At 36.1% G+C, this 25,655-nt stretch overlaps 1 protein-coding gene and 1 pseudogene across 2 annotated transcripts in view; one reads left to right on the top strand and one right to left on the bottom strand.

The window, feature by feature from the left end:
- The window catches only part of Scamp1 (secretory carrier membrane protein 1), a 100,360-nt gene that overhangs the window by 16,227 nt on the left and 58,478 nt on the right, over positions 1-25,655 (top strand). Inside the window, exon 2 of one of the 2 annotated variants that reach the window (XM_015497829.2) lies at positions 3,470-3,547. The exons of the other annotated variant lie outside the window; for it this stretch is intronic. Coding sequence (XP_015353315.1) covers positions 3,470-3,547 — 78 coding nt within the window. The remainder of the gene's footprint in view (positions 1-3,469; positions 3,548-25,655) is intronic. 2 annotated transcript variants of the gene reach the window in all.
- Positions 23,496-25,600, bottom strand: LOC107152343 (annotated as a pseudogene).

The following is a 25,655-nucleotide window of genomic DNA, read 5'->3' on the forward strand; positions in this document are numbered from 1 at the left end:
AGTATCTGGGTACATGCATTTGAAAAATGAAAGTTGGGACCCAGTATATTTCTGTGGCATTGAGAGAACAACATAAATAGCATGAATGTTAGTTAAGCTGTATGTTACTGTTTTAGATAGCTTTTGCATTGCTGTGACCAAAAGACCTAACAAGAACAATCAGAGGAGGAAAAGTTAATTTTGGTTCAAGGTTACAGAGGTTCAGTCCATAGTTAGCTGATTCCATAGCTCTGGGCCCAAGATGAGACAGAACATCATGGTGGAAGGGGATGGAAGAGGAAAGCAGCCCAGCTGTGGCAATCAGGAAGCAGAGAGAGCACCACTTACCTGGGACAAAATATAAATCCCAAGTTACACCCTCAGTGACCTACCTCCTCTGGTCACACCCCACCTGTCAACACTTGCTACCCAGTTAATCCATATCAGTTAATCAATCCACTGATTAGGTTTAGGCTCTAAACCCTATCATTTCACCTCTGAAAATTCTTGCATTGTCTTACATGTGAGCTTTTGGAGACACCTCATATCTTAATAGTATCTTTCTGACCCTACTTCTGCCTTTCTCCTTTTTTCTTTGAATTAATTTTGTTCTGTAATAATGAAAAACATTTTTGTAGTTCCAAAGTAAAAGCTACAAAACAGGTATGTTCTGAGAAGTCTAGCTTCCAAGCCTTTCCTCTCTTTACTCTTTCCTTCTTCTCTTCCTCTCTCATAGGCACTCATTGTTAGTTTTGGATGTATTCTTTCTTTTAAAAAACACAGTAAATACATTCATTCTACCCTCCTCCTTTACACACAAGATAACATTGCTCTGCATCTTTTTTTTTTTTTAAAGAGAGAGAGAGAGAGAGAGAGAGAATTTTTTAATATTTATTTTTTAGTTTTTGGTGGACACAACATCTTTCTTTGTATGTGGTGCTGAGGATCGAACCCGGGCTGCACGCATGCCAGGCGAGCGCGCTACCGCTTGAGCTACATCCCCAGCCCCTGCTCTGCATCTTTATTCATTCATTACTTAGCAATTTATATATCACCTTATACGATTTTACAACAATGTAACACATAGCTGCACATTAGCACTATTTTATCATACAGATGTACCATCCTCTATTGATATACATTTAGGTTGCTTCTAGCCTTTTGCTATTATATACAATATTTTTGCCAGCATATCTTTGGAATAGATTACTAGAAGTAAGATTGTGGTTTAAAGGATAAACGCAGAGGTAATTTTGCTACATGTTCCCAACTTTTCCTCTGTAGAGATTCTAACAAACGGTTGATTTTCCTCTTAGCAGTGGTTGAGACCCCTGTTTTCTTACTGCTTTGTCAAGATTATGTCAGACTTTTGGATTTTTTGCTAATCTGATAGGTAAGAAATGATTGTGTTAGTATAATTAGTATTTCTTGTGAATGAGATTAAACATTTTTTCATTTACATGTTTTGAACTTTTTCATATATATGTTCAATTTTTTCAGAAAGTATTTCTTTTTTATTAGTGCTGCTACTATCTTGAAGAATTGCTTTATTTCTTTTTAGGAGTGGTAATACTCTTTGAAGATTCGGTATCACCAGGCATGTATGATTAAACAAATAAAAAAACAAAAACCTTATTGATTCAAAGAGGTCATAGTCTAACTTGGGGAGGGGGAAGACCTGCCAAAAAATTATCATGGTTCAGTAAAATAAATGCTAATGGAGATAAATATGGAGGAGTGTGGGGCACTAAACCTGGGGTGGAGTGACTAGGGAAGAGGCCTCCTACTGGGAACATCATTGATTATCATATAGGATAACACCTGGAGCTTCTTAGGCTGACCCTGCTGGGAAGAGTTTTCCAGTTGGAGGAAGCAATGCAAAAGAAGGTCATGGTATCTTGCAGACTCATAGGTTATTGCTTTTATTGGGTGGTAGTGAGGGTCAGATTGAGACTGCTGCTGAATCCATCTGGATTTGACCTTCAGCTCTCTGCTTCTTATCTCAGATTCCTTCACTAAATTAGGTTGACTTCAGCAATGCCAACTTGAAAATTTTGATTAAAATATTCATTTTTTTGTTTTCTTAATTTTCTTTCTGATGCATGCATCTCTTTTTGATAATCTCCCTTCTCCTTATACTTTTGGGTAAACTTGGGGATGGGGAACCCTGGGGAGTAAGTAGAGTCATTTTAGTCCCTTCTTCCCAATTTATTGTCAAGCAAGCCTTTATTTATTGCTTTTCCTTTTATCCTTGCCACTTGCTTTTTTCCAAGTTTGAGGCTCCTGCAGTAGCTTTTTTCATTTGGCTAAAGGAGAAGGATATGCCAAGGTGAGGGTGATTATGAGATAGTTGATGAGTCCGGAAAAATAGGCAATGGCCAGGCTACATGATCAGAAGCCTTGTATTTCATTTTGAGGGATTCCTATTTTATCTCACAGTGAGTGGAAAGCTACTAAAAATCCAAAATGGATGAAAGTCAAGGGAAAGGGTTTAGAGGAAGAGGAATAATAAGATTAGCTTTACATTTTTGAAAGGTAACTTTGAAGACTATGTTGAAGAAAATGGATTGGAAAAAGTACAGTATTGAAAGAGAGCAGTATCATCTAGAAACCTGTCAGAAGTACAGATGTTCAGACCCCACCCTAGACCTCCTGAATCAGAAACTCAGGTTGGAGGCAGCAGTCTGCACTTTATTTAATCCTTATCCATGCTACAGTTTGAGACTAGAGCTATGAAGGCAAGTTAAGCTGTATCACAGTTTGTAAAATGCTTTTCACATGAATTATGTAGTTGATTTTGTTGATGTTCATTATATTTTTCATATAATCAAGAGAGATAAAATAAATGTCTGGGATTTTGTGATTCAGTTATTTTTATGAAAGCCCAATATAAAAAGATTTGAAAAGCTGGTTTAGTAGAGTAATATACTTGGGAGACTGTCTAGGATCAAGTGGAAAAATAAACAGTCAAGTAGAGATATTGGCATAGAATAAAGCAAGTAAGAGGTACTTAATCTTGAATGCTCTAGATGTTGGCTGTATGCGACGTTGATTTGTGATATGGTACTTAAATCTGCAGTTGGGAAAACTGATGGAAGATGTTATAAAACTGGAGAGCATGAACTCTTCGTGAGCCCAAAGGAAAGGATGGTGGTTTTACCCAAAATTTGTTCAGCTGCTCTTGTGCAGTCAGCTCGACACGACACAGCTATTAGAAGGCGGTCTACTTTCTGTCTTTATAGAATAACTAGCAGCTGATTTGCATCTAACCCATTTTTATTTGTTTTGCTTTGAGGGTGTGAGATCTGTGGATTTAGATTTCAACTTTGTTGAAATGGGACTGGATGCATCTGATAATCTTTATTTTCCTCTTTTACTTTGTTGAGTGATCAAAAGTACAGATAAAGCAAATGTTATGTAAATGCAAAAATTATATAATTATATCTCAAAGGATAAGTAATTTTTTTTTCTCCTTCAAATTTTATTCTAGGATCCATCAGTTACACAGGTGACAAGAAATGTTCCACCAGGACTTGACGAATATAATCCATTCTCGGATTCTAGAACAGTAAGATTATTCTTAATTGGACCATTTTTAAATGTTTAAATAAAAACCAAGTAGGAATTATATTTTAATTGTTTTATTTTTTAGTTGATTTGTAAAACATAAAATAAGAAGTTAATGTTTTACTTAGAATTTAGCAAGTCAGGATTTTTTTTTTTTAAACAAATAGGACTATCAATAGTAATTGAAAATTTTCATATTGGTCCTAGTGAAATACTATCTACAGTACTTGACATACAGGGAGGTAAGAAAGTGTTTCTTGGTATATACATTGTCTTCATGGTAATATGGAGTGATACTTTGTTACAATGGAAATTATATATGTAACTATACACAATGTTTGCATGATTATCATTTGAATAGTAGGAGCCTTCTGACAGTGGTAGACCAGAACCTCTGGAACTTTACTTGGTCTAGGAAAGCATATTCTTCCCCATCTTATTTATAAAATGCTGGGCTATTAAAAAAAATCATAAAGAGCATTCTTAGTTTACCTGTTAGGGTCCTAATCTCTTATAGTTGGAGCATATTTTTTATGTTCTATCTATGGTTTTATTGTGAACCAGATTTGAGAACTATTGAGGTAGATTCTATTGAGAATTCTTTTCAAAATTTCTCTGGCAAATAATTTTGTCTTCTATTTTTGTGTCTCAGACATCACTCTCAGTTTTAAATGTTCTTGGCTCTTGAAATGCTAGTCATCCTCTGAAAGATATCAAAGTTCTTTACTTGTATGCTTGGAGTTACCTGTCAGTATGATGATCCTTAGGTGACGATCACCTCTTCCTGATAAATGTTTTTCATAGTCTAAAAACGAATTCCAAAAGATTATGTATGTTTTCGCTTGGAAATTTCTTCAAGATGCATTGTATTAACTCTGTAGTGTAAAGAAGAGTGTCGGGGGAGGGGGCTGTATTAAGCTACATTATGAGCTATATTAAGCATCCTCTCTTAGCCTTGTGCCATGGTGGTGTTGGTGTGGCATTGCATGATAGATATCTGGGCTGCGATGCAGGTGGCCTCCACATTGGCTCTGCAAAGAAGCCTGCTTTCTCAAGGTTCTGGATCTGGGCGTTACCTATTAGGGCTAGACCAGCCCATCCCCTGCCTTATTTGGTGAAGAACATTATATCAAAAATCCTGGGTTAATTTCCCTATAAATAAAGGGATTCTGCACTACTCCCTCCTGCTCTCTCCCTCCCTTGCCTTCCAGTGTGAAAGCAGGACCCTTAAGGTGGCAGAGCCTTGTCTATGTGGTCTTTTCTGCCGCTGCCCACACCACACAGAGTGATGATCAGCTTCCACCACCTGGGCAGCTTGTGGGCGGCAGAAGAGCTTTAGGCTAAATGGTGATAAGAAAGAAATATTTAATCTTTGTCCCTAGTTCCTGGCTTCTCAAAGTCTTATAATCTCCAGAGTGATATGGGTTTTTTATATGCTAATGAGAGGACTGGAGACTTGGGCCTCTAGATAGCTTCTGGGTGGGTACTGGTCCCTAGAAATTCCAAGCATGATTAGAGGGTTGGAACTTTAAACCTCCCTTTCAAGGGAGGAGAGAGGAGAGACTGGAGATGGAGTTAATCTCCAATGGACAATGATTTAGTCAATCTGGCCTCTGCAATAAAAACCTCCAGAAAACATCAATGGAGGATGGTGAGGCAGGAAAGCAACTCTGGACCTCCTTCCTCTCTTTACTTTACCCTTTCAACTGTTCCATTTGGCTGATCCTGAACTGTATCTCTTATAACAAACTTGTAGCGGTAAGTAAATTGTTTTACTGAGTTCTGCGAGTTGTTCTAGGAAAATGTCAAACCTTATCTAGTTGGTGTGAAGTACAGGTGGCAACATGAAACCTATGACTGGCATCTAAAGTGAAGACAGTACAAGTTAAGTACTGAGCCTTTCACTTGTGGGGTCTGTGCTAGTCCTGATAGGTAATGTCAGAATTGAACTGAATTGTGGGATACTTGGTTGGTGATCAGACTGCTGAAGAATTGGTTCATGTGTGTATGTGGGGGCGAAGCCCCACACTTGGTGTCAGAAGTGTTGTGGGTGGTGAACCCAAAAGAAAAAGCATAAAAATGAACTTTTGAATTTCACTTTATTTCAAAGCCCTTGTTTGGCAGTCCTTGCTTATGTGTAGCAATGGTGTCCCAGACTGGAATAACTGAATGCTCATTGAGCATGGGAGTTACAGGTTGAACCCTGTGAAATGACCAATACTTAGACCAGTTTTGACATAAATGGATTGATATGATTCAACTTTAGTAAATTAGTGCTGTGGATGTATGGAGTTATAATTTGGTAGTAAATTGCTGAAAGGGAGAGAAGGAGGTAGCATCTTGTATTCTAGTACATGAAGTTCTCTGACATGGTTTCTGGGGTGTGGAGATGGAAACAATACTGTTTTTAAAGTTTGCTAATAAAAAGTGAAAAGAGATTTTCATATATTTTTTGAAAGACTTTAATAGCAAGAAAGAAGTTGAATTTTTTTAATGTAACAGCTTGAGATGATTCTTATCAATAGTAGTAGTATTTTTTATCAAGTTGTCTTTGTGCCATGTGCTTTATCTACAGTACTAAATTGAATTGTCACAACTTTCAATATGGGCACTTTAAATTTTCATTTTTAAAGAATCTGAGACACAAGATATCCAGGTAGTAAGTGGTAGATATGATTTATTAACCTATCTTTGTTTTCTGTAAAGCTTTTTTGCCTTTTGCTAGTGCTCTATTTAGCAAAAGATGCCTAGAAGATAAAAATTTTTCATCTAAATGGCATTTTAAAGATTACATATAGACATAAAGAAGATGCATTCAGATAAATAAAATGAGAATGTAAATTATGATCCTAAATGCTAAGTCTGCATTCACAGAAAGGCTTTATGAAAGAGGATAGTCTTGAGCAGGGAGCTGGGCAATAATGAGAAGTCAGTTAATAATGAAACACTTTTCTTCGATGTGATGAGCAGTGGTACTGTCTCAGGACCGGGAAAATCATTGGTGTGAGAGAATTTTGGTGCATTTTCCATTTCCCTTTTTACATGAGGGAAAATACAGTTGAAATAATAAACAATTTAAACATTCCTTTGTTGCCTGAATGAGGTGATATCAGAAATTAGTACTTTTGGGGCTGTACCTATTTTCTGAAACAGATGGAACATGGATAATTAATTTAAGTGATATGTTAGATCTTAGTCCAAATACAGTTTTAGTTGATTGGTGATATTCATATTTGGTTTAGAAAAGTTTTTGTGAGAAATTTTTGCATAAGAATATGGTCAGCTACTTAAAGTCAATAAGGAAGATCCTCCAACAGAATATTGGGGTTGTAAAATCTTGCAGATGGAGAAAGTTCCTGACCTGTTCTTGTCTTCCTTTAAACAACAACAACAATTATTGCCTTTATAGTTAATTTCCTGTTTGAAAGAAAACTTTAAGGTATTTAAGGAAGACTATAAAATAAAGAATTTGAGTAATTTTATGATTTATGTATTCATTTTATATTATAAATTTGGAGAAAGGAGTTATCACAGGACTTCTTAGAAAATAGACAAAGTCATCCTGTTGGCAGTGTCATGGAACACTGGTGAGCACTTGAAAGGAGGCTGGTGTGAGTGGAGATGTGCTATATTATATAAATGGAGAGTAGTTTCAAGTTATAAAAGAAATTTTTTATTTGAATTTAAAATGCATTTCCCTACTAAGATTATGTTATATGTGGTGAGTAGGTTCCAGGGACTACCCTGTAAAATCAAATGCATACATTACCAGAGGAATTATCTCATTGAGAATTGATGTGTATTTCTGGGGATCATTTTCCTGTTTAATTAGGTAGCATGGTGTTTGTTTGCTTTGTGATATTGGGGGTCGTAACCCAGGGTCTTGCACATGTAAGGCAAGTGCTCTACTACTGAGCTACAGCCCCAGCCCTAATTTAAAATTTGTAGCTTGATCCTCAGTAGTTTCAGCCACTATTGATGTCACTTTTCTGGTGGGCTTTAGATAAGAATAAGGACACCTATATGTGGGGGAAATGCAGCACTGCTGATATAAATTCTTAGGGCTGGATCTGGTGGTGCATGCCTGTAATCCCGGTGGCTTAGGAAGCTGAGGCAGGAAGATCGCAAATTTTGAGGTTATACTTAGCAATTTAGCAAGGCCCTCAGCAACTTAGTGAGACTCTGTCTTAAAATTTAAAAATTAAAAGGACTGGGAATTAAAAATAGCTCAGTGGTAAAAACTCCTCTGGATTCAATCCCAAGTACTACTACTCCTACTTCTGCTACTATTAATAATAATAATTTTTAAAAGGGACATTTCTTGGTCCTGGTTTACTGTTGGGTTTCCATTCTTTAGGAATAGTCTGCCTGGTTCCTTTTTTGTTTTGCTAGTTACTGCCAGGTATGATTTGTCTCACATAGCAGCAAGATCTTAACTTTCTGGCAGAAAGAAGAACCACAAGAAGAAAATTCAGTACTAGTAGTGTGAGGGAACATGTCCAGGTGGTCACCTCTGACCATAGGGGACATAAATAATCAGATTGTGTAGGAAAGAATTGCATCTGGTATAACTCGGGAAATGAAGTAAATTGAGCATTAGAACACAAGAATTTTAACCTGGGCTTTACCATTAAAGTAACTTCAGGTAATCCATCTAATCTCTTTGGGAAAAAAAGTTTTTTCATGTGTTACAATGGAGGCAGAGAGGAAAATGTAGAGTTAGACAATCTCTTGTCAGTTTCTTTTGAAAATGAAAGATAAAGCATTCAGCTCTAGTGACTATGTAATTATATGGTGATTTACCTATTTTTTTTAACAAACACATATTTTTAAATATTTTTTTAGTTGTAGATGGACACAAGATCTTCATTTTATTTATTTTTTTTATGTGGTGCTAAGGATCGAACCCAGTGCCTCATGCATTCCAGGCAAGCACTCAACCACTGAGCTACAACCTCAGCCCAACTTATTTTTAATATTGCAGAAGCATGCTCTACCCTTCAACACCTGTTTTTATTTTCACTCCTGTACATTTCCTCTCTGCTACTCACTATTTGTTATTCTTGGAGCTCATTACCTGGCCCTTCTTGAACCAATCTTTGTTTCCAGTCTTCATTTAATGATACTGTTGCCTTGTATCCTCCTGCTGTCATTGGCTGCAAATACCTGAGTCCTCTTTGGTTCAAATAGCCTCTTTTCCTATATCTAATCAGTTGTCACATCCTGTCATTTACACCTCCAAGAGATATTACCTGTCTGTTTTCATTCCCAACTGTCCTAATTCAGGCACTCATGTGAAACAATACAGTGGCCTTTCTAGTTAACTGTGTCCAGTCTCTTTTTCTGCAAACCCCCCCTCCTTTTTTTTTTTTTTTTTTTTTGGCTGAATGATTAGAATTATTTTCTTAAAGCAGAAGTCAAATTAGGTCATCATTGTGGTGCTGGGGATTGAACCCAGGGCCTTATGCATGCAAGGCAAGCACTGTACCAACTGAGCTATATCCTCAGCCCTTGGGCCTCTTTTATAGGCCACTAATCTTATTCATTTGGGGCTTTTCCTTGTGACCTGATCACTTTCTGAAAGTATCATTTCTGAAAACTATGGTACTGGGAATTAGGTTTCAACTTATGAATCTTGGGGTGACACAGACATTCAGACCATAGCACATTGTTTCTCTTGCAGCCTTCTCAAAAAGTAGCTACTTTTTCTCTCATAGGTCTCAGACTGCTGGGCACAAAAGCAGGGCATATATCCTTTTTGTTTCTCCTTCCATTTTCAGACATTCTTACTCTTTCCTGTCAAAAAAAAAAAAAAAAAAAAAAAAATCCCAGTATTTGAATCTCACATCATCAGTTTTTAATTAAGTGCCACCTCTCATTTTGACTGTCATCTGTTGATCCCTGCATTTACTAGTCCTTGTTTTTTTTTTAAATTTTATTTTATTTATTATTAACATTGTGGCTCTGGGTTCACCATCATTCTTCCTAACCCTGTTCCAATTTTGAATTCTTGGTGATCTTTCCAACATCCTGCTTTCCAACATTGATTCTTTGCTTTCTACATAGTTTCAAATCGCTCCTTCCAGTGGCCACTAACTCCTCCATATGCTTAATTAGTTTCCTACATGTTTGACCACTGCCTCCTATCTTCGTAGTCCTTCCTCTTGTTTCTCCATTTTAGCACAGCTTTCAAGTTCTCCAGCCTGTGGGGTGTTGATCCTACTATTTGCTTACTGCCCTTTATCCACCTCTTGTTCTGTCCCCTCAGCTTAAATTCTACATTTCTTCATTATAATCACTGCCTTGCAGGCACCCTCCACTCTCCTGCTGTTGCCCTTTCCCCTTGCTTTGCCATCATCCCTTCAGTGAAGCCCAAGCCCTAGTTAAACACTACTCTGGCCACTCCCTGCTCTCCCTCACAGCTGGCTGGGGCTGGAAGAGCACACACATCCTGCGGAATGGTCTCGCTTTCAGTTCCTGGCCAGCCAATTCTGAATTATATTGAACACCTGAGTCCATTTTCATTGTTCACTCCCCTCTTCCTCTCTTCTCTTCAAAAGCTCTTCTCCTATCCTCCCTCCCCGATGATTACCTCGGCTTTTATTTCATTGAAAAATACCAATCAGTGGAGAATGCCTGCAGACCTCCCCCCACTGCATCCACCTGCCTATGGGCATATGTACCCCACATGCTGCTTTGCTGTCTGTTGTATAGGGATGACTGTCTGCTTCTTTGCTTTAGATCCTGTTCACTCTTGTCTCAAGAACTTTGCTAAATTGTCTCTATTCTACATCATAAGGTTTTTCACTTTCTGCTTTATCATATCATCCGTAGTAAAATGTGTTACTTTTCTTTTTTTTTATTTTCTTTTTTTTTAAATTTTTTATTGTTGGTTGTTCAAAACATTACAAATTTCTTGACATATCATATTCCACACTTTGATTCAAGTGGGTTATGAACTCCCACCTTCACCCCATACACAGTTTGCAGAATCACATCAGTTACACATCCATTGATTTACATATTGCCATACTAGTGTCTGTTGTGCTCCGCTGCCTTTCCCATCCTCCACCATCCCCCCTCCCCTCCTCTCCCCTCCCTTGTTACTTTTCTTTATTGTTGAAAAAAAACATAAGTTATTTCAGCAGCATGATTGAAGTAATTAATATATCACATACTCATTTAAAGTGTATATTGCAATATTTTTAGTATTGAACAGATATCATCACATTATATTTATACAATATTTTTGTCCCTCTATACTAAAGGAAACTGCCTACTACCCTTCTTCTGCAGTCCCAGGCAATTCTTAATTTACTTTGTCTCCATAGATTTGCTTATTATGGACATTTCATATAATTAGAATCATATAATATGTAACCTTTTGTGACTACTCTCACTTAGCATGATGTTTTCAGGGCTCAACCATATTATGGCATGTATCTGTACTTCATTTCCTTTGGCTTTTTTTTTTTTTTTTTTTTTTTGCCCTGGTGATTGAATCAGGGGGTACTTTACTACTGAGCTGCATCTCGGCCCTTTATTATTTTTTATTTTTTTATTTTGAGACAGGGACTCTCAAAGTCGCTTAGGGCCTTGCTAAGTTGCTGAGGCTGTCCTTGAACTTGCAATCCTCTTCCCTCAATCTCCCAATACACTGGGATTATAGATGGATGCCACTGTTCCTGGCTCTTTTTTTGTTCTTTTTTAATATTACATTTTATTTATCTATCCATCAGTTGATGGGGATTTGTGTTGTTTCCTATTTTGGGCTACTAAGAAGTTTTGTGCATTAGTTTTTGCATGGTATATTTTCACTTCTCTTGGGTATATATACCTTGGAGTAGAACTGCAGGGTCATATGGTAACTCTATGTTTCAACATTTAAAGAGCTGCCAAATTGTCTTCCAAAGTGGCCACCGTATTTTATATTCCCATCAAAAGCATCTTAGGATTATAATTATTCCAAATACTTGCCAATACTGGTTACTTTCTGACCTTGATTATGGACATCCTAGTGGATGGTATTTCCTTGGGCTTTTGATTTACATTTCCCTGATGGCTAAATGATGATGAACATTTTTCACTTGCTTATTGGCCATTTGTATGAATTCTTTGGGAACATGTTTATTCAGATCCTTTGCCTATTTTAAATTGGTTTAATTGTCGTTTAGTATTGAATTCTGTCATATATTCTGGACACAAGTCTCTTATCAGATGTGGGATTTTCAGATATTTTCTTCCATTCTGTTGGAAGTTCTCCCCCCCACCCCCATTTCCTAGATAGTTTTCTTTGGAGCACTGAATTTTTAAATTTTGATGTTCAACTTGTCTTTTTTTTTTTTTTTTAAGGCATTCACATATACTAGACTAGTGTTCTACCACTGAGTTACACCCCCAGCCCACTAGGTATTTTTGGTATTATATCTAAGAAAACATTGCCACATCCATGGTCATGAAAATTCATTTACTCTTATGTTTTCTTTGAAAAGTTATATAATTTTAGTGCTTAGAGTTAAGTCTATGATTCATTTTCAGTTAAATTTTCTGTATATATGGTATGTATGATGGGTTAGATATTCAACTTCTTTTTTTTTGTGAATATCCATTTGTTCCAGCACCATTCTGTTGAAAAGATTATTCCTTCCTATTGAATTTTCTTGCCAGTCTTGTTGAAAATCAATTGACCATAAATGTAAGCATTTATTTCTGGACTCTCAATTCTTGTTCCATTGATTTGTATGTCGGTGCCAATACTATACTGTTTTTATTATTATGACTTTGTAACAAAGCTTTTTATTAACCTCATTTTCCTTCCATCCCGTGGTCTCTCTTCTTCCCTGAAAATCTTTCCTACTCACCATGGCTGCCAAACTCTTCTAAGGAGTTCACTTGTATGTTTCCCAGTTCTTTCTCCTAAGAGATACTTCAATAAGAGTTGATTTTCAACACTCCACCAAAACTGTGCTTGTTAATATTTATTGTTGTATAATTTTTTTGATAATAGCCATTGTAAACGTGTCAAGGGGTATTTTTGGTTTATTTTCATATCTCCTATGATGAATGACGTTGAACATCTTTCCATATACCTATTGGTTATTTTTTTCATCTTTGAAGAAATGTTTATTCAGGTCTTTTGCTATTTTAAAATTGGGTCATTCATTGTTTTACTATTGAGTTATATGTCTTCTTTATAAATTTTGGATATTAACCTCTTATAAGATACATGATTTGAAAATATTTTTCTCAGTTTGTAGGCTGCTGTTTCATTTTATTGATTGTTTTCTTCTTGTACAGAAGATTTTCAGTTTATAGTTTTTTTGTTTTTGCTTTTGTGGCCTAAGCTTTTGGTGTGATATCCAAAAATTTCATCATCAAGGCCAACATCTAGGAGCTTTTCCTTTATGTTATGTTTTAGGTATTTTATAGTTTCTGTTCTTATATTTAGTGTTTTGTCCATTTCAGTTGATTTTTGTATATGGTGTATGGTAAGGATCTGATTTCATTCTTTTGCATGCGGAAATCAATTTTCCCAACACCATTCATTGAAGAGATTCTCTTTTCCCTATTGTCTTCTTGGTGCTCTTATCAAAAATCAGTTGACTGAGGCTGGGGCTGTAGCTCAGTGGCAGAGTGCTTGCTTAGCACATGTGAGGTGCTGTGTTCGATCCTTAGCACCACATAAAGTAAACAAATATGGGACTGGGGTTGTGGCTCCATGATAGAGCGCTTGCCTAGCATATGCAACGCCTGGGTTTGAGCCTCAGCACCACATAAAAATAAATAAAGGTATTAAAAAATAAAATAAACAGATATAATACATTCTGCCCATCTATAACTGTGAAAAATTTTTTAAAAAATCATGTTTGGATTTATTTTTTAACGTTTGCTATTTTTTCTGTTCCAATGGTCTAAGAGTCTGTTTTTATACCAATACTATACTGTTTTGATTACTATTAGCTTTGTAACATAATCTTAAGTTAGAAAGTGTGATGCTCTGAATTTTTCTTCCTCATAATTGTTTTGGCTATTTGGGGGACTTTCATAACTCCATGTGAGTTTTAGGATTTTTTTTTCTATTTTTGGGAAGACTATCATTAGGGTTTTATATGGATTGCATTGAAACTGTATATGCTTTGGATAGTATGAACATTTTAACAATAATAATTTTTATTCATGAGCATGAGATATCTTTCAATTTATTTGTATATTCTTCAATTTATTTTATCAGTGTTTTATAGTTTTCAGTGTATAGATTGTGTTAGTTTTTCATCATACCTAAAGCCTGAGATAATCAACTTATACAGAGAAAAGGTTTATTTTGGCTCATGATTGGTTGATTTCATTGCTTTGGACTGTGGTGAGACATCATGGTGGGAGCCTGTGGTAGACCAAAACTACTAAAAGAGAGAGACAAAGAGAGAGATAGGAACAAGGGTCCCATAATCTCCTTCAAGAGCACACCCCTGATACTCTAAAGACTTCTAACTGAAAGTCGCCTCTTAAAGGTTTCACTACTTCCCAATAGTACCTCTCTGGGGACTATTCCTTAAATACATACCCCTTTGGGAACACTTAAAATTCAAACCATAGCACAGATCTTTTATCTTTTGCTTAAATTTATTCCTAGGTATTTTATTTTTTATTGTTATCACACATGAAGTTGTTTTGTTTTTTAATTTAGTTTTTAGGTTGCTTGTGTATAAAAATTAAACTGACTTAATATGTTGATTTTGTGTACTATGACTTTATTCACTTACTAATTCTAATAGGATTTTAATGGGATCTTTGGAGTTATTTTTATGTGTAGGATAATATCTTCAAATAAAGATAATTGTATTTCTTCCTTTGTAATTTGGATATCTTTGATTTCTTTTTCTCATTGCTCTTGTCAGTACTTCTAGTAGTATATTAAATAGAACTGGCAAGAGTGGACATCCTTGTCTTGTACTGGATTTTAATGGAAAAACTTTTAGTCCCCCCCCCCATTGATTATAATATCAGCTGTGGATTTTTTAAACAAGTAGCCTTAATTATGTTGAGGGATTTCCCTTCTGTACCTGAACTATTTAGAGCTTTTGCCAAGAAAGTATATTAGGTTTTGTCAAATGTTTTTTCTATATCAATCAAGGTGGTCATGTGGTTTTTACCATTTATTCTGTTAATATAATGTATCACATTGTTTTGTGAATATAAAATCAGTCTTGTGGATCAAGGATAAATTTCACTTGCTCATGTTGTATAATCTTTTTATATGAGTTGTTGAATTCAATTTGCTAGTATTTACTGAGGATTTTTGCATCAATTAATCACAGACATTGCCCTGTAGTTTTGTTTTCTTGTGATGTCTTTGTATTAGGTTTCAAAGTGATGTTAGTCTCATAAAATGTGTTTGAAATTATTCCTTCTCATGCTATTTTTTTTTTTGGAGGTGTTTAAGATATATTGGTACAACTTCTTTGAATGCTTGGTAGAATTCAACTATGAAGCCCTGGACTTCTTTTTGTTGGGAGGTTTTTGATTACTTCTTCAGTCTTTTTTATTGTTTCATTCAGGCTTTCTATTTCTTCTTGACTTAATCTTTGTAGGTCATAATTTTCTAGGAATTCATCCATTTCCTTTATTTGTTTTTCATCCATTTCCTTTAAATTTATTGGAATATTATTGTTCATTATAGTCCCTATGCCCTTTTTTAAAAAATTTTTTTGAGGCATTTGTGATCATTTATTTGCTTTCATTTTTTATTTTAATTACTTGCGTATTCTCTCCTTTCCCCAGGCTAGCTAAAGGTTTATCAACTTTGCTGATTTTCTTAGTTTAATTATTTATGTAGTATTTAAGTTTTGTATTTGTTTTAGTTACATTCTGATATTTATTTCCTTCTGCTAATTGTGGGCTTAATTTGGTCTTTTTCTTGCTCTTCAAGGAATACTGTTACATTGTGTATTTGGGATATTTCTTCTTTGTGTAAGCATTTATTTCTGTAAACGTACCTTTTAGAATTGTTTTTGCTACATTCATAATCTGTGGTGTATTGTGTCTCTATTGTCATTTTTCTCAAGATATTTCTTTTCTCAAGAAATCAATCCCATTTGATTTCTTCTTTGAACCGTGATTTTTCAGAAACATATATTTCCACATTTGTGAATTTTCCAAGATTTCTACTTAATCTTGGAAACTTGATTTCAAATATCATACCATTATGTTCTGACATGATGCCAGATATGATTTCAGCCTTTAAAAAATTTTAATACTTGTGATCTAACATATGATTTGTCCTGGAGAATGTTCCAAGGGCACTGGAAAAAAAATGTATCCTATTGTTATTGGATGGAGAGAAAATTCTATTTATTTCTGTTAGGTACATTTGATCAAGATGACAATTCAAGTTCAGTATTCCCTTATTAATTTTCTTTCAGATATATCTATTGTTTTAGGTGAGATATCAAAGTCCCTGTGTCTGTCTATCTGTCTCTCTGGAGGTACTAGGGATCAAACTCAGTGGTGCTCTTTCATCAAACTACATCTTCTGATATTTATTTTCTTCTGTTTTTTTCTCTGCCCTTTTAAAAAAATATTTTGAGGCAAGATTTGACTAAATTGCTATGGCTGGCCTTGAACTTCCAATTCTCCCATCTCAGCCTCCCAAGTAGATGGGACCACAGACATGTACCTGTCTGTTCCTGTATTGCTATGTCACCCTTCATGTTTATTTGTATTTGGTTTATCACCCTTCATGTTTATTTGTATTTGGTTTATCACCCTTCATGTTTATTTGTATTTGGTTTATATGTTTAGGTGCTCCAATGTTGGTTGTATACATATTTACAATAGATATATTTTCCTGATGAACAAAACTCCCGTATCATTAAATAATTCTCTCTCTCTCTCTCTCTCTCTCTCTCTCTCTCTCTCTCTTTCTCTCATGTGTGTGTTTGTGGCAGGAGGCTGGAGATTGAACCCAGAGCCTTGCACATGATAGGACACTGATTTACACCTAGCCTCTTTTACATTTTATTTTATTTGAACTTGCAATCCTCCTACCTTACCCTCCCCACCATGTCCAGCCTTTCATTTTAGTTAGCTTTTGCATTACCATGGCCAAGACATATGAGAACAACTTAGAGGAGGAAAAGTTCATTTGGGGCCTACAGTTTCAGGGGCCTACAGTTTCAGAGGTCTCAATCCATAGATGATCGACTGACTCCCTTGCATGGGTCCAAGGTGAGGCAGCACATCATGGGTAAAGGGACCAGTGGAGGAAAACTGCTCAGCTCACGGTGGGGTCAGGGAATAGTAAGGGAGGGGCAATATCTCTCCTTCCAGGGAATGTCCCCAGTGACCCACCTCTTCTAACCACACCCCACCAGCCTACAGTTACCACCCAGTCAGGCCATTCAAACTAGGATGGACTTAGGTTATGGCTTTCATAATATAATCATTTAACTCGAATTTCCCTTCATTAACAGGAGCTTTTGAGTGATATCTCATATTCAACCATAAAACCTTCTTTGTCTCTTGAGACAGTTTCATAGTTGAAGTCTATTTTAACAGATATAAGTATAGTCAGTCTTGCTCTTCTGGTTATCATTTGCATGGAATATCTTATTCAGTTCTTTCACTTTTAGCCTGTGGTCCTTAAAGCTTAACCTATTTTGTCTCCTTGTCTCAGATGTGGAAATATAGAATATAATTATATAATATGTAACTGTATAATGGTAAGAATATAATTATGGTAAAATGTGTACAATTAAAATTAACATAGTTTTAGTTTTAATGTACATTAAAATTAATATATTAATATGGTTATATACATAAGCCTTAGATTATGATTTCCAACATATTCTAATGCACCTGTGTCAATTTCATTTAAATATTTGCAGAATTGAAAACTTGGTATTTAATGGGTTTAGTGGGTTTCTTATAGACATCTTATAAAGGGATTTTTTAAAAAAGATCTGCTTAGCCACTCTGTCCATTTACACCCAGGCTCACTATTGATAGGTAGGGATTTGATATTGTTGTTTTGTTGTTTGATTTCTGGTTGTTTTATAGCTTTGTTCCTGTCTTGTTCATATTTTTGTTTTGATGATTTTTTTTTTTTACGGTGCTAAGTTTTGATTCATTTTCCTTTACTGTTTAAATGTGTGCTATAGTTTTTTGTTTGGTGGTTACTGTGAGACTTACATGAAACATCTTGTTTTAAACTGATGGCAACTTCTATCACATACAAAAACTCTAGACTTTTGCTGTTCCCTTTACAATTCATGCTTTTGATGTCATAACTTGCATTTTTATATTGTATACTCTTTAACTTATTGTAACTATAATCATGATTGACCATTTTGAGTTTAACCTTCATTCTAGAGATACATGATTTATAAAACTATCACAGTTTTAGAGTTTTGTAAATTTGTGTCTTTATTGCTACCAGAGTTTTATATTTTCTTACATATTCATTTTAGTAATTTTTGCCCTTTCATTTCCATTTGAAAAAGTCTCTTAAGCATTTCTTAGGCAGGGGTAGTGGTAATGAACTCCCTCAGTTTTTGTTTATGAAAAAATATTTCTCTTCATTCAGAAGGCCAGCTTTTCTGGGTATTCTTTGTTTTAGCTCTTGAAATGTATCATCCCATTTTCTCCTGGCCTGCAAGAAGAAATCTGCTGATATTCTAATGCAAATTTTCCTGTATGTGACTTGATGCTTTTCTCTTGCTTTTTTAAAAAAATTCATTCTTTGGCAGTTTGATTTTAATGTGCCTTTGGGAGAATATCTGTGAATTAGATATATTTGGGCACATTTGAACTCCATGGATTCAATGTCTGTACCGTAATTTTCCCAAGACTTTGAAAATTTTCAGCAAATATTTTATTAAATAAGCTTTTTTTTTCTTTCCTCTTCTCCTTCAAGGAGCTCCTAGAATGTGAAAATTTGTTTGTGTAATCATGTTACCTATGTTCTGTGGGCTGTCTTCATTTTTCATTGTTTTCTTCCCCCTCTGCATAATTTCAAAAAGTCCTTTCTTCAAGTTTGTCAATTCTTCTGCTTAATCTACTGTCAATGAAGCTTTCAGTTTACTTTTTATTTCATTTAATTCTTTAGCTCTAAGATTTTTGTTTATTATGATAGCTATCTTTGCTGAATTTCTCATTGAGATCTTGAATTGTTTTTATGATTTTGTTGAATAGTCTGTTTGTATTCTTTTTTTCTGAGTTTCCTTAATATCCTTTATATTATTATTTTGAATTGCTTTTCATTCAGTTCATCCATTTCTGTTTCTTTGGGGCCAATTATTGAAGAATTCTTGTGTTCCTTTGGTAACGTCATGGTTCGTTGCTTGTTCGTGTTTCTTGGGGCCCTGCATTGATGTCTGTACATTGGTGGGACAACCATCTCTTCCAGACTGTACAGAGTTGCTTTTGTGGGGGAGGATTTTTTTCCTGCAGATGGGGCCTGAGGTGCTGGCTGGCCAGAATGCAGTAGCTGTGGTTCCATATAGGTGTAGTGCTGTAGTCTCTCTGCAGTTTCTTCAGTTATGATCAGTGTAATTACCATGGGTCACTTAGTGGTCCAGGGTCCAGAAGTTTGTGACAGTGATGGTGGCTGCATGGTGGGGAGTTCTAGCTAAGGGGATATCTTTTGGTGTTGGGTCTGACATGGTTCATAGGCAGCTACAGAGGCACTGGGATCCAGAGCAAAGGTCCTCAGGGCAGCTATGGAGTTGGGTTTCTGACCTTAGGGTCTTACAAAACTATTTTATCACCGGGGACTTGAGATGTGTGTTCATTCTCTGAGACAAAAGTGGATGCATTTCTCCCACTAAGTCAGAATCGGTTGCTCTGAAGGATGTCCCAGCAACTTGGGACCAGGGTACTGGGATATAGCCTTGATTCTGCCCCCCACGAGGGGCAGGGCGTAGCACTGCCATGGTTCTGGGGAAGAAGGGGTGCTCTAGATTTTCAGGCCCTGGGGAACAGGGAACAGTTTCAGTTTGGGACTTAGATTTAATAGTTCACAGTGGCATCTTGGGCTACAGGGGATGAGGTACCACACAATGGTGATTCTGGGACCTGGGGTGGTAGGACATGGCTCACCATGGTGGGACAGTAACTCAGGTTTGTAAGGCTAAGTTTAGCAGCAGCAAGGACTCAGAATGGCAAGATGCTGCTGTGGCTTGGACCTTGGAGAACAGGGAGCAGCGCAGTGATCACTGCAGTCTCGGAAAGCTGGAGTGCCTCAGCAGCTTTGACTTTGGAGGACTAGTAAAATTCTAGGTAGGTAGGTTGCTGTGATTGTTTGGCCTGGTGGGCAGCATGGCATAGCTTAACCAAGGCTCTGATTTCCTTGCATGCAAAGTACTGTGTCTTTCTGGCCCCAGAAATTGCAGCTGCAGCAATTAGCAGAGCCTCAGGAATCCTGAGAATGGAGCACCATATCAATTGTTGTTGTGCAGGGAGATATGACTACTTCCGTGTGAAAGGCATAGTCTTGGTTGGGGGGACAAGGTACCACTTCAGCTTGGCTGTAAAAGTGGGTGCACCAGTGACTTCAATGAGAGAAAGGGAGTGACTGTACAGTTACTTGGCCCAGGAGGTAGGTTGTAATAGCAGTGCTGCATTGGGGTGGCACCTTACCAGGTTGGGGTGGTACAGTGGCAGCTGAGCCTCATGAATGGATAGTTACAGTGGCTGTTCACCCCTGAAGTGCGATGCACTCTAGCAGTGGCTCTTTTTCTGAGTGATGCAGAACAACAGCAGCATGGGCCATGGTGTGATTACTGGGGTGGTGGGAATAGCATTGGCCCTTTTTGTGGGAGTAGGTTAGCCTGGGGACTCCAGGGAGCACCCTCAACTGGGTTTAAAGCCTGAGGACTGCAGGAATCTCCAACAGCAAGAGACTATGAGGCTCTACTGGTGATTGGGCTGTTGGGGTCCTCTCACCCTTTCCTCACAGGAAGAAGTCCATCCTGCTTTCGTGCTGATCCTGATGGTGTGAATGGGATAGTGGAGACGAGGTGTTTTCTTTTCTTCTCTGTGTGGTCGTCCTGGGTTTCTGCACTCTACAGGATTTCTGTTGCTTCTTTGCTATTCTTCATTCTCTATTTTCATTACTGTGGTTGAAATGTAGTTGTTTATTTATTGCTTCTTTTCTTTCCGTAGGATAGAAGAGTCCTAGGAGCTTCTAGTTTGCCATCTTGCGGATGTTGTTTTGTTTGGTTTTGTAAGGACCTGCCAAAGTATCTTCCAAAGTGGCTATCATTTTCCATTTCAGTCAGAAATGAATGAGAGTTCCTTTTGTTCTACTTTCTCTCCAACATTTAGTGGTGTCATTATTTTGGATTTTGGCCATTCTAATAAGTATATAGTAGCATGATACTGCTTTAATTTGTATTTTTCTGGCATATAGTGAGAAACAATTTTTTATTTGCTTATTTGCCTTCTATATGTCTCCTTTTGATGAGGTATCTATTTGGATCTTTTTCCCATTTACTAATTGGATTGTTTGCTTTCATATAGTTGATTTTTAAGAGTTCTTTATGAATTTTGGATAATAGTTCTTTGTTAGATGGATCTTTTGCAAATGTTTTTTTCCAGTCTGTAACTTATGTTCTCATTTACTGGACATTGCCTTTTGCAGAACAAAGGGTTTTTAAAAATTTTAGTGAAGTCCAAGCTTATTATTTCTTTTGTGAATCATACCACTGCTATTATACCTATAAAGTAGGTGTCATACCCAGGTCAGTTAAGTTTTCACCTATGTTATCATCTAGGAGTTGTATAGTTTTGCAGTTTACATTTAGGTATATGGTCTATTTTGAGTTAATTTTAATGAAGGGTTGAAGGTTTATGTCGTGTGTGTGTGTGTGTGTATGTGTGTGTTCACACTATTTGTTGAAAAGACCGTGTTTGCTCCATCATAGTGCCTTTGTCCCTTTGTCGAAAATCAGTTGTCTATATGTGGTTCTGTTTCTAAGATCTGTTATTTTCCATTGATATTTTCTATTTATTCTTTTGTCAATGCCGTGTTGTCTGAATTACTGTAACTTCATAATAAACCTCGAACTCACATATCATCAGCCCTCCAAATTTGTTCTTCTGTTTCAATATTGTGTCTTTGGGCTCTCCATAAAAACTTCAGCATCAGTTCATTTATATCTACAAAATAATTTGGTGGGATTTGAATTGGACTTGTATTGAATCTATAGATCAAGTTAGGAAGATCTGACATTTAGGCAGCATTGAATCTTCCTGTTTATGAACATGGAACATCTCTCATTTAGTAGTTCTTTGATTTTTTTTTTGTCAGAGTTCTGTAGTTTTCCTCATACAGTACTTAAGATATTTTGTTGAATTTGTACCCAAATATTTCATTTTGGGAAGATACTGATATAAATGGCATTATGTGTTTAATTTCAAATTCTACTAGTTCACTACTGGTATATAGGAAAGTGATTAACTTTGTTATCCTACAATCTTGGTTTAATCACTTACTGGTTCCAGGATTTTTTTGTTTATAACTTTTGGATTTTCTACATAGATGGTCTTGTTAATCTGTGAAGAAAAGACATTGTTCTTTCTTTCTTCCTAATCTTTATAACTTTTGATGTATTTTTCCTTCTATTTATGATTAATTGGGTAGGCATTCCAGTACAGTGTTGGAAAGCCATTGTGTGAGGAAACATCTTTGCCTTATTCCTGAGTTTAACAGAAAAGCTTCTAATTTCTTACCATTAAGTATGAAGTTAGCAGTGTTTTTGAGATGTTCTGTATCATGTTGAAGAATTTCTCTAAGTTTGCTGAGAGTTTTTATTATGAATGAGTCTTAGATTTTGTGAAATGCTTTTTCTGCATCTATTGTTATGATTATATGATTTTTTTTCATTTTTAGCCTCTTGATCAAATGAATTATATTGATTGGTTTTGAATGTTGTACTAATGTTGCATCCCTGGGATAAATCTCACTTGATATATGTATTATTATTTTAATACATTGGTGCATTCAAGCTGCTGATTTTTTTCTTGGGGACTTTTCCATTTATGTTAGAGATGTGATTCAGTAGTTTTCTTGTAGTTTCTCTCTGGTTTGATGTTTGTATAGTGCTGGCCTCAAAATGAGTTAGGATATAATTCTTCTGCTCCTGTCTTTTGTTAGGTAGTTTGTCACAGTGACAGAAATCTAAGATCGACAACTTAAAGGAGAAAAGGTTTGTTTGGGTTACATTTTCAGAAGTTACTTGACCCTGTTCCTTTAGGCCTATGGGGAGTGCACTGTGGAGAAGTCTGTTCATCTTATTGTGGTCAGGGAGCATAGAGGAGAGGAGAGTCCAGGGTCCCAATGGCTACTTCAAGGGTATGTTCCCAACTTTCTTACACTAGGACCCACCCCTAAAGTTTCCATCACCTTTAAAACAAAGACCTTTGGGAGACCACAAACTGGCAACCAAGCCTCTGGGGGACACTCCAGTTCCAAACTATAGCACATCATGTGAAAACCATTTTAGAGAATTAATAAAATTTGTTCTTTAAATGAATTTGCTAGTGAACCTGTCTGGGCCTGGTGCTTTCTGTTTTGGAAGCTTATTATTTATTTAGTCTCTTAGGTATAAGCCTATTCAGATTGTCTAATTCTTTTTATGTAAGTTCCAGCAAATTGTGTCCTTCAAGGAACTGGTCCATTTCTTCTAGGGTATCAAATTTGTGGGCATGGATTGTTCATAATATTCCCTGATTATCTGATTATCCTTTGATTGTCCACAGGACCTCAATGATATCCTTTTTTTGATTTTTAATTCCATTGATTTTATCCTCTTTTATTCTTAGTTAGCCTACCTAGAGACTTACTAATTTTATTGATCTTTTTAAAGAATCAAGTTTTGATTTTCTATTGGTTTCCTATTTTCAATTTCATGAATTTCTGCTCTTTTTTCTTTTGTTAATTTTAGATTTAATTTGTTCTTCTTTTGAAGTTTCCTAAGATGGAAACTTATATTATTGATTTTATAGCTTCCTTTTTTTCTGGTATAGGAATTCAGCACTGTACATTTCCCTCTAACTACTGTATCACTGTGTCTGACACATTTTGATAAGTGGTGTTTTTACTTTATTTAGTTCAAAATATTTTAAAATTTTTCTTCATATTCCTTCTTTGACCCATGTGTTGTGATAAACTTTGTTATGTAATCTCCATGTATTGTGGGATTTTCTAGCTATCTTTCTGTTATTAATTTCTAGTTTAATTCACTTGTGAACTGAGGATAGTCATTGCATGATTTCTTTTACATTTGTAAAGGGGTGTTTTATGTCACAAAATGTGGCTTATCTTGGTCAGTGTTCCATGTGAAATTGAGGAGAATGCATTCGGTTGTTTAGTGAAGTACTTGATAGATATCAGCTATATCCAGTTGATTGATGGTGTTGAGTCAACAGTGTTCCTAATGATTTTTTTGCTTGATGGATCACTCCATTTTTGATTAGAGAGATATTGAAGTCTCTAATCACATTAGTGGATTTATTTAATTCTTCTTACAGTTCTATTAGTATTGCTTCATGTAGCTTGATGCTTTGTATTTAGGTACATGTATATTAAAGATTGTTATGTCTCCTTGGAGAATTGACCCATTTATCATTATGTAATATACTATTTTTTATCTCTGATAACTTTCCTGGCTTTGAAATTTGCTCTTTGTGAAACTAATGTTACTACTCTTGCATTGTTTTATTTTTAAATTTCTTTTACATGTTGATGGACCTTTATTTTATTCATTTATTTATACGTGGTGCTGAGAATTGAACCCAATACCTTTCATATGCTGAGCCAAACCCCCAGCTGTCTTGCATTCTTTTGATTAGGTTAGCATGGTATATTTTTCTCTATCTACATAAACATTTTTTTTTGGTGGTACGAGTGATGGAATCCAGGATCTCGTGCATGTTAGAAAAGCATTCTACCATTGATCTGCATCCCCACTCCTTTTTAGTTTGAGACAGTGCCTCCCTAACTTGCTCAGGCTGGCTTTGAAAACCTGTGATCCTCCTGCGTAAGCCTCCTGAGTCACTGGGATTACAGGCATGAGCCACCATACACATCTTTATCTACTTTTAATTTATATATTTGTATTTAAAGTAAGTTTGTTATAGAAAACATTATGGTTGGGTCTTGTTTTGTTTTTGTTTTAAGTGTACCAATCATTTAATTCAGTTCTTGGTAAGAAATAAATTTAAAACTCCAATTTGTGTGTATATATTTCATTTGTTAGAGTAAAAACAGATTACATATAGCCTTGGAGCCAAAGAGTAGCTTTGATTTTTGGTAGAATTTGTGAGTCCACAGCTATCTGATTAACCTTGCACTGCTATAAAGCTCATGTTTCTCTTTTTCCATATGGAAGATCTCACTTTCCTGGCATCTCAGCTTCTATAAATGCTGCTTCTTGAAATAAGCATCAGTGAAGTGTTTTGGTATTTACGCACTACTGATGTCAGCTTTTGTGGAGGTAGCAATGACAAATTTCTGGTGTATTATCTGCAGAAGAATTCAGTTGAGGGATACAGGTCCAGTCATAAGTAGCAACTCGGAGCTCAACTGCTTCAGGAAAACCACTATCCTGCCTCTGTGGCCCCAGCAAGGATGAACAGGAAGGATCCAGAAGGAATGCTAGCTTCTAGTTTTCTCCTGTCTGGCTGAAGGGGTGTTTGCTTTGGCCCAACAGCTCTGGAGGCACATTCTTCAGTAGACAAATATGTAGGCACTTTGCAAAGCTTTATCACCTAGATATCATCATCCTTGTCACCACCAAATGGTTTTGTGACAGGAATGAGAAATTTCTCCTTTGGATTTAAGCAGTTAAATGCTGCCTCTTGTAGATGTCCTTTCTGGAATACACACCACATTGGTAATATCTGCCAGTTCCTCTAAGGATGAGGTTTCAACTGCAATGGGGTTTCCCCTTCTTGTCATTTTAGCCTGGAGGTCATCCTTTTTAACCTTACTACTGGCATCAACCTTCTTGGCTTGGGGTTTCTCCTCTTTGCTATCCAGATTTTCCTTCTTCATTTTACAAGATGGAAAAAAACGGGTGTTATTGTTTTTGATCTATTCTGAAAAGTTC

Source organism: Marmota marmota, unplaced genomic scaffold (assembly GCF_001458135.2).
Source record: "Marmota marmota marmota unplaced genomic scaffold, marMar, whole genome shotgun sequence".
Classification (NCBI taxonomy): Eukaryota; Metazoa; Chordata; class Mammalia; order Rodentia; family Sciuridae; genus Marmota; species Marmota marmota.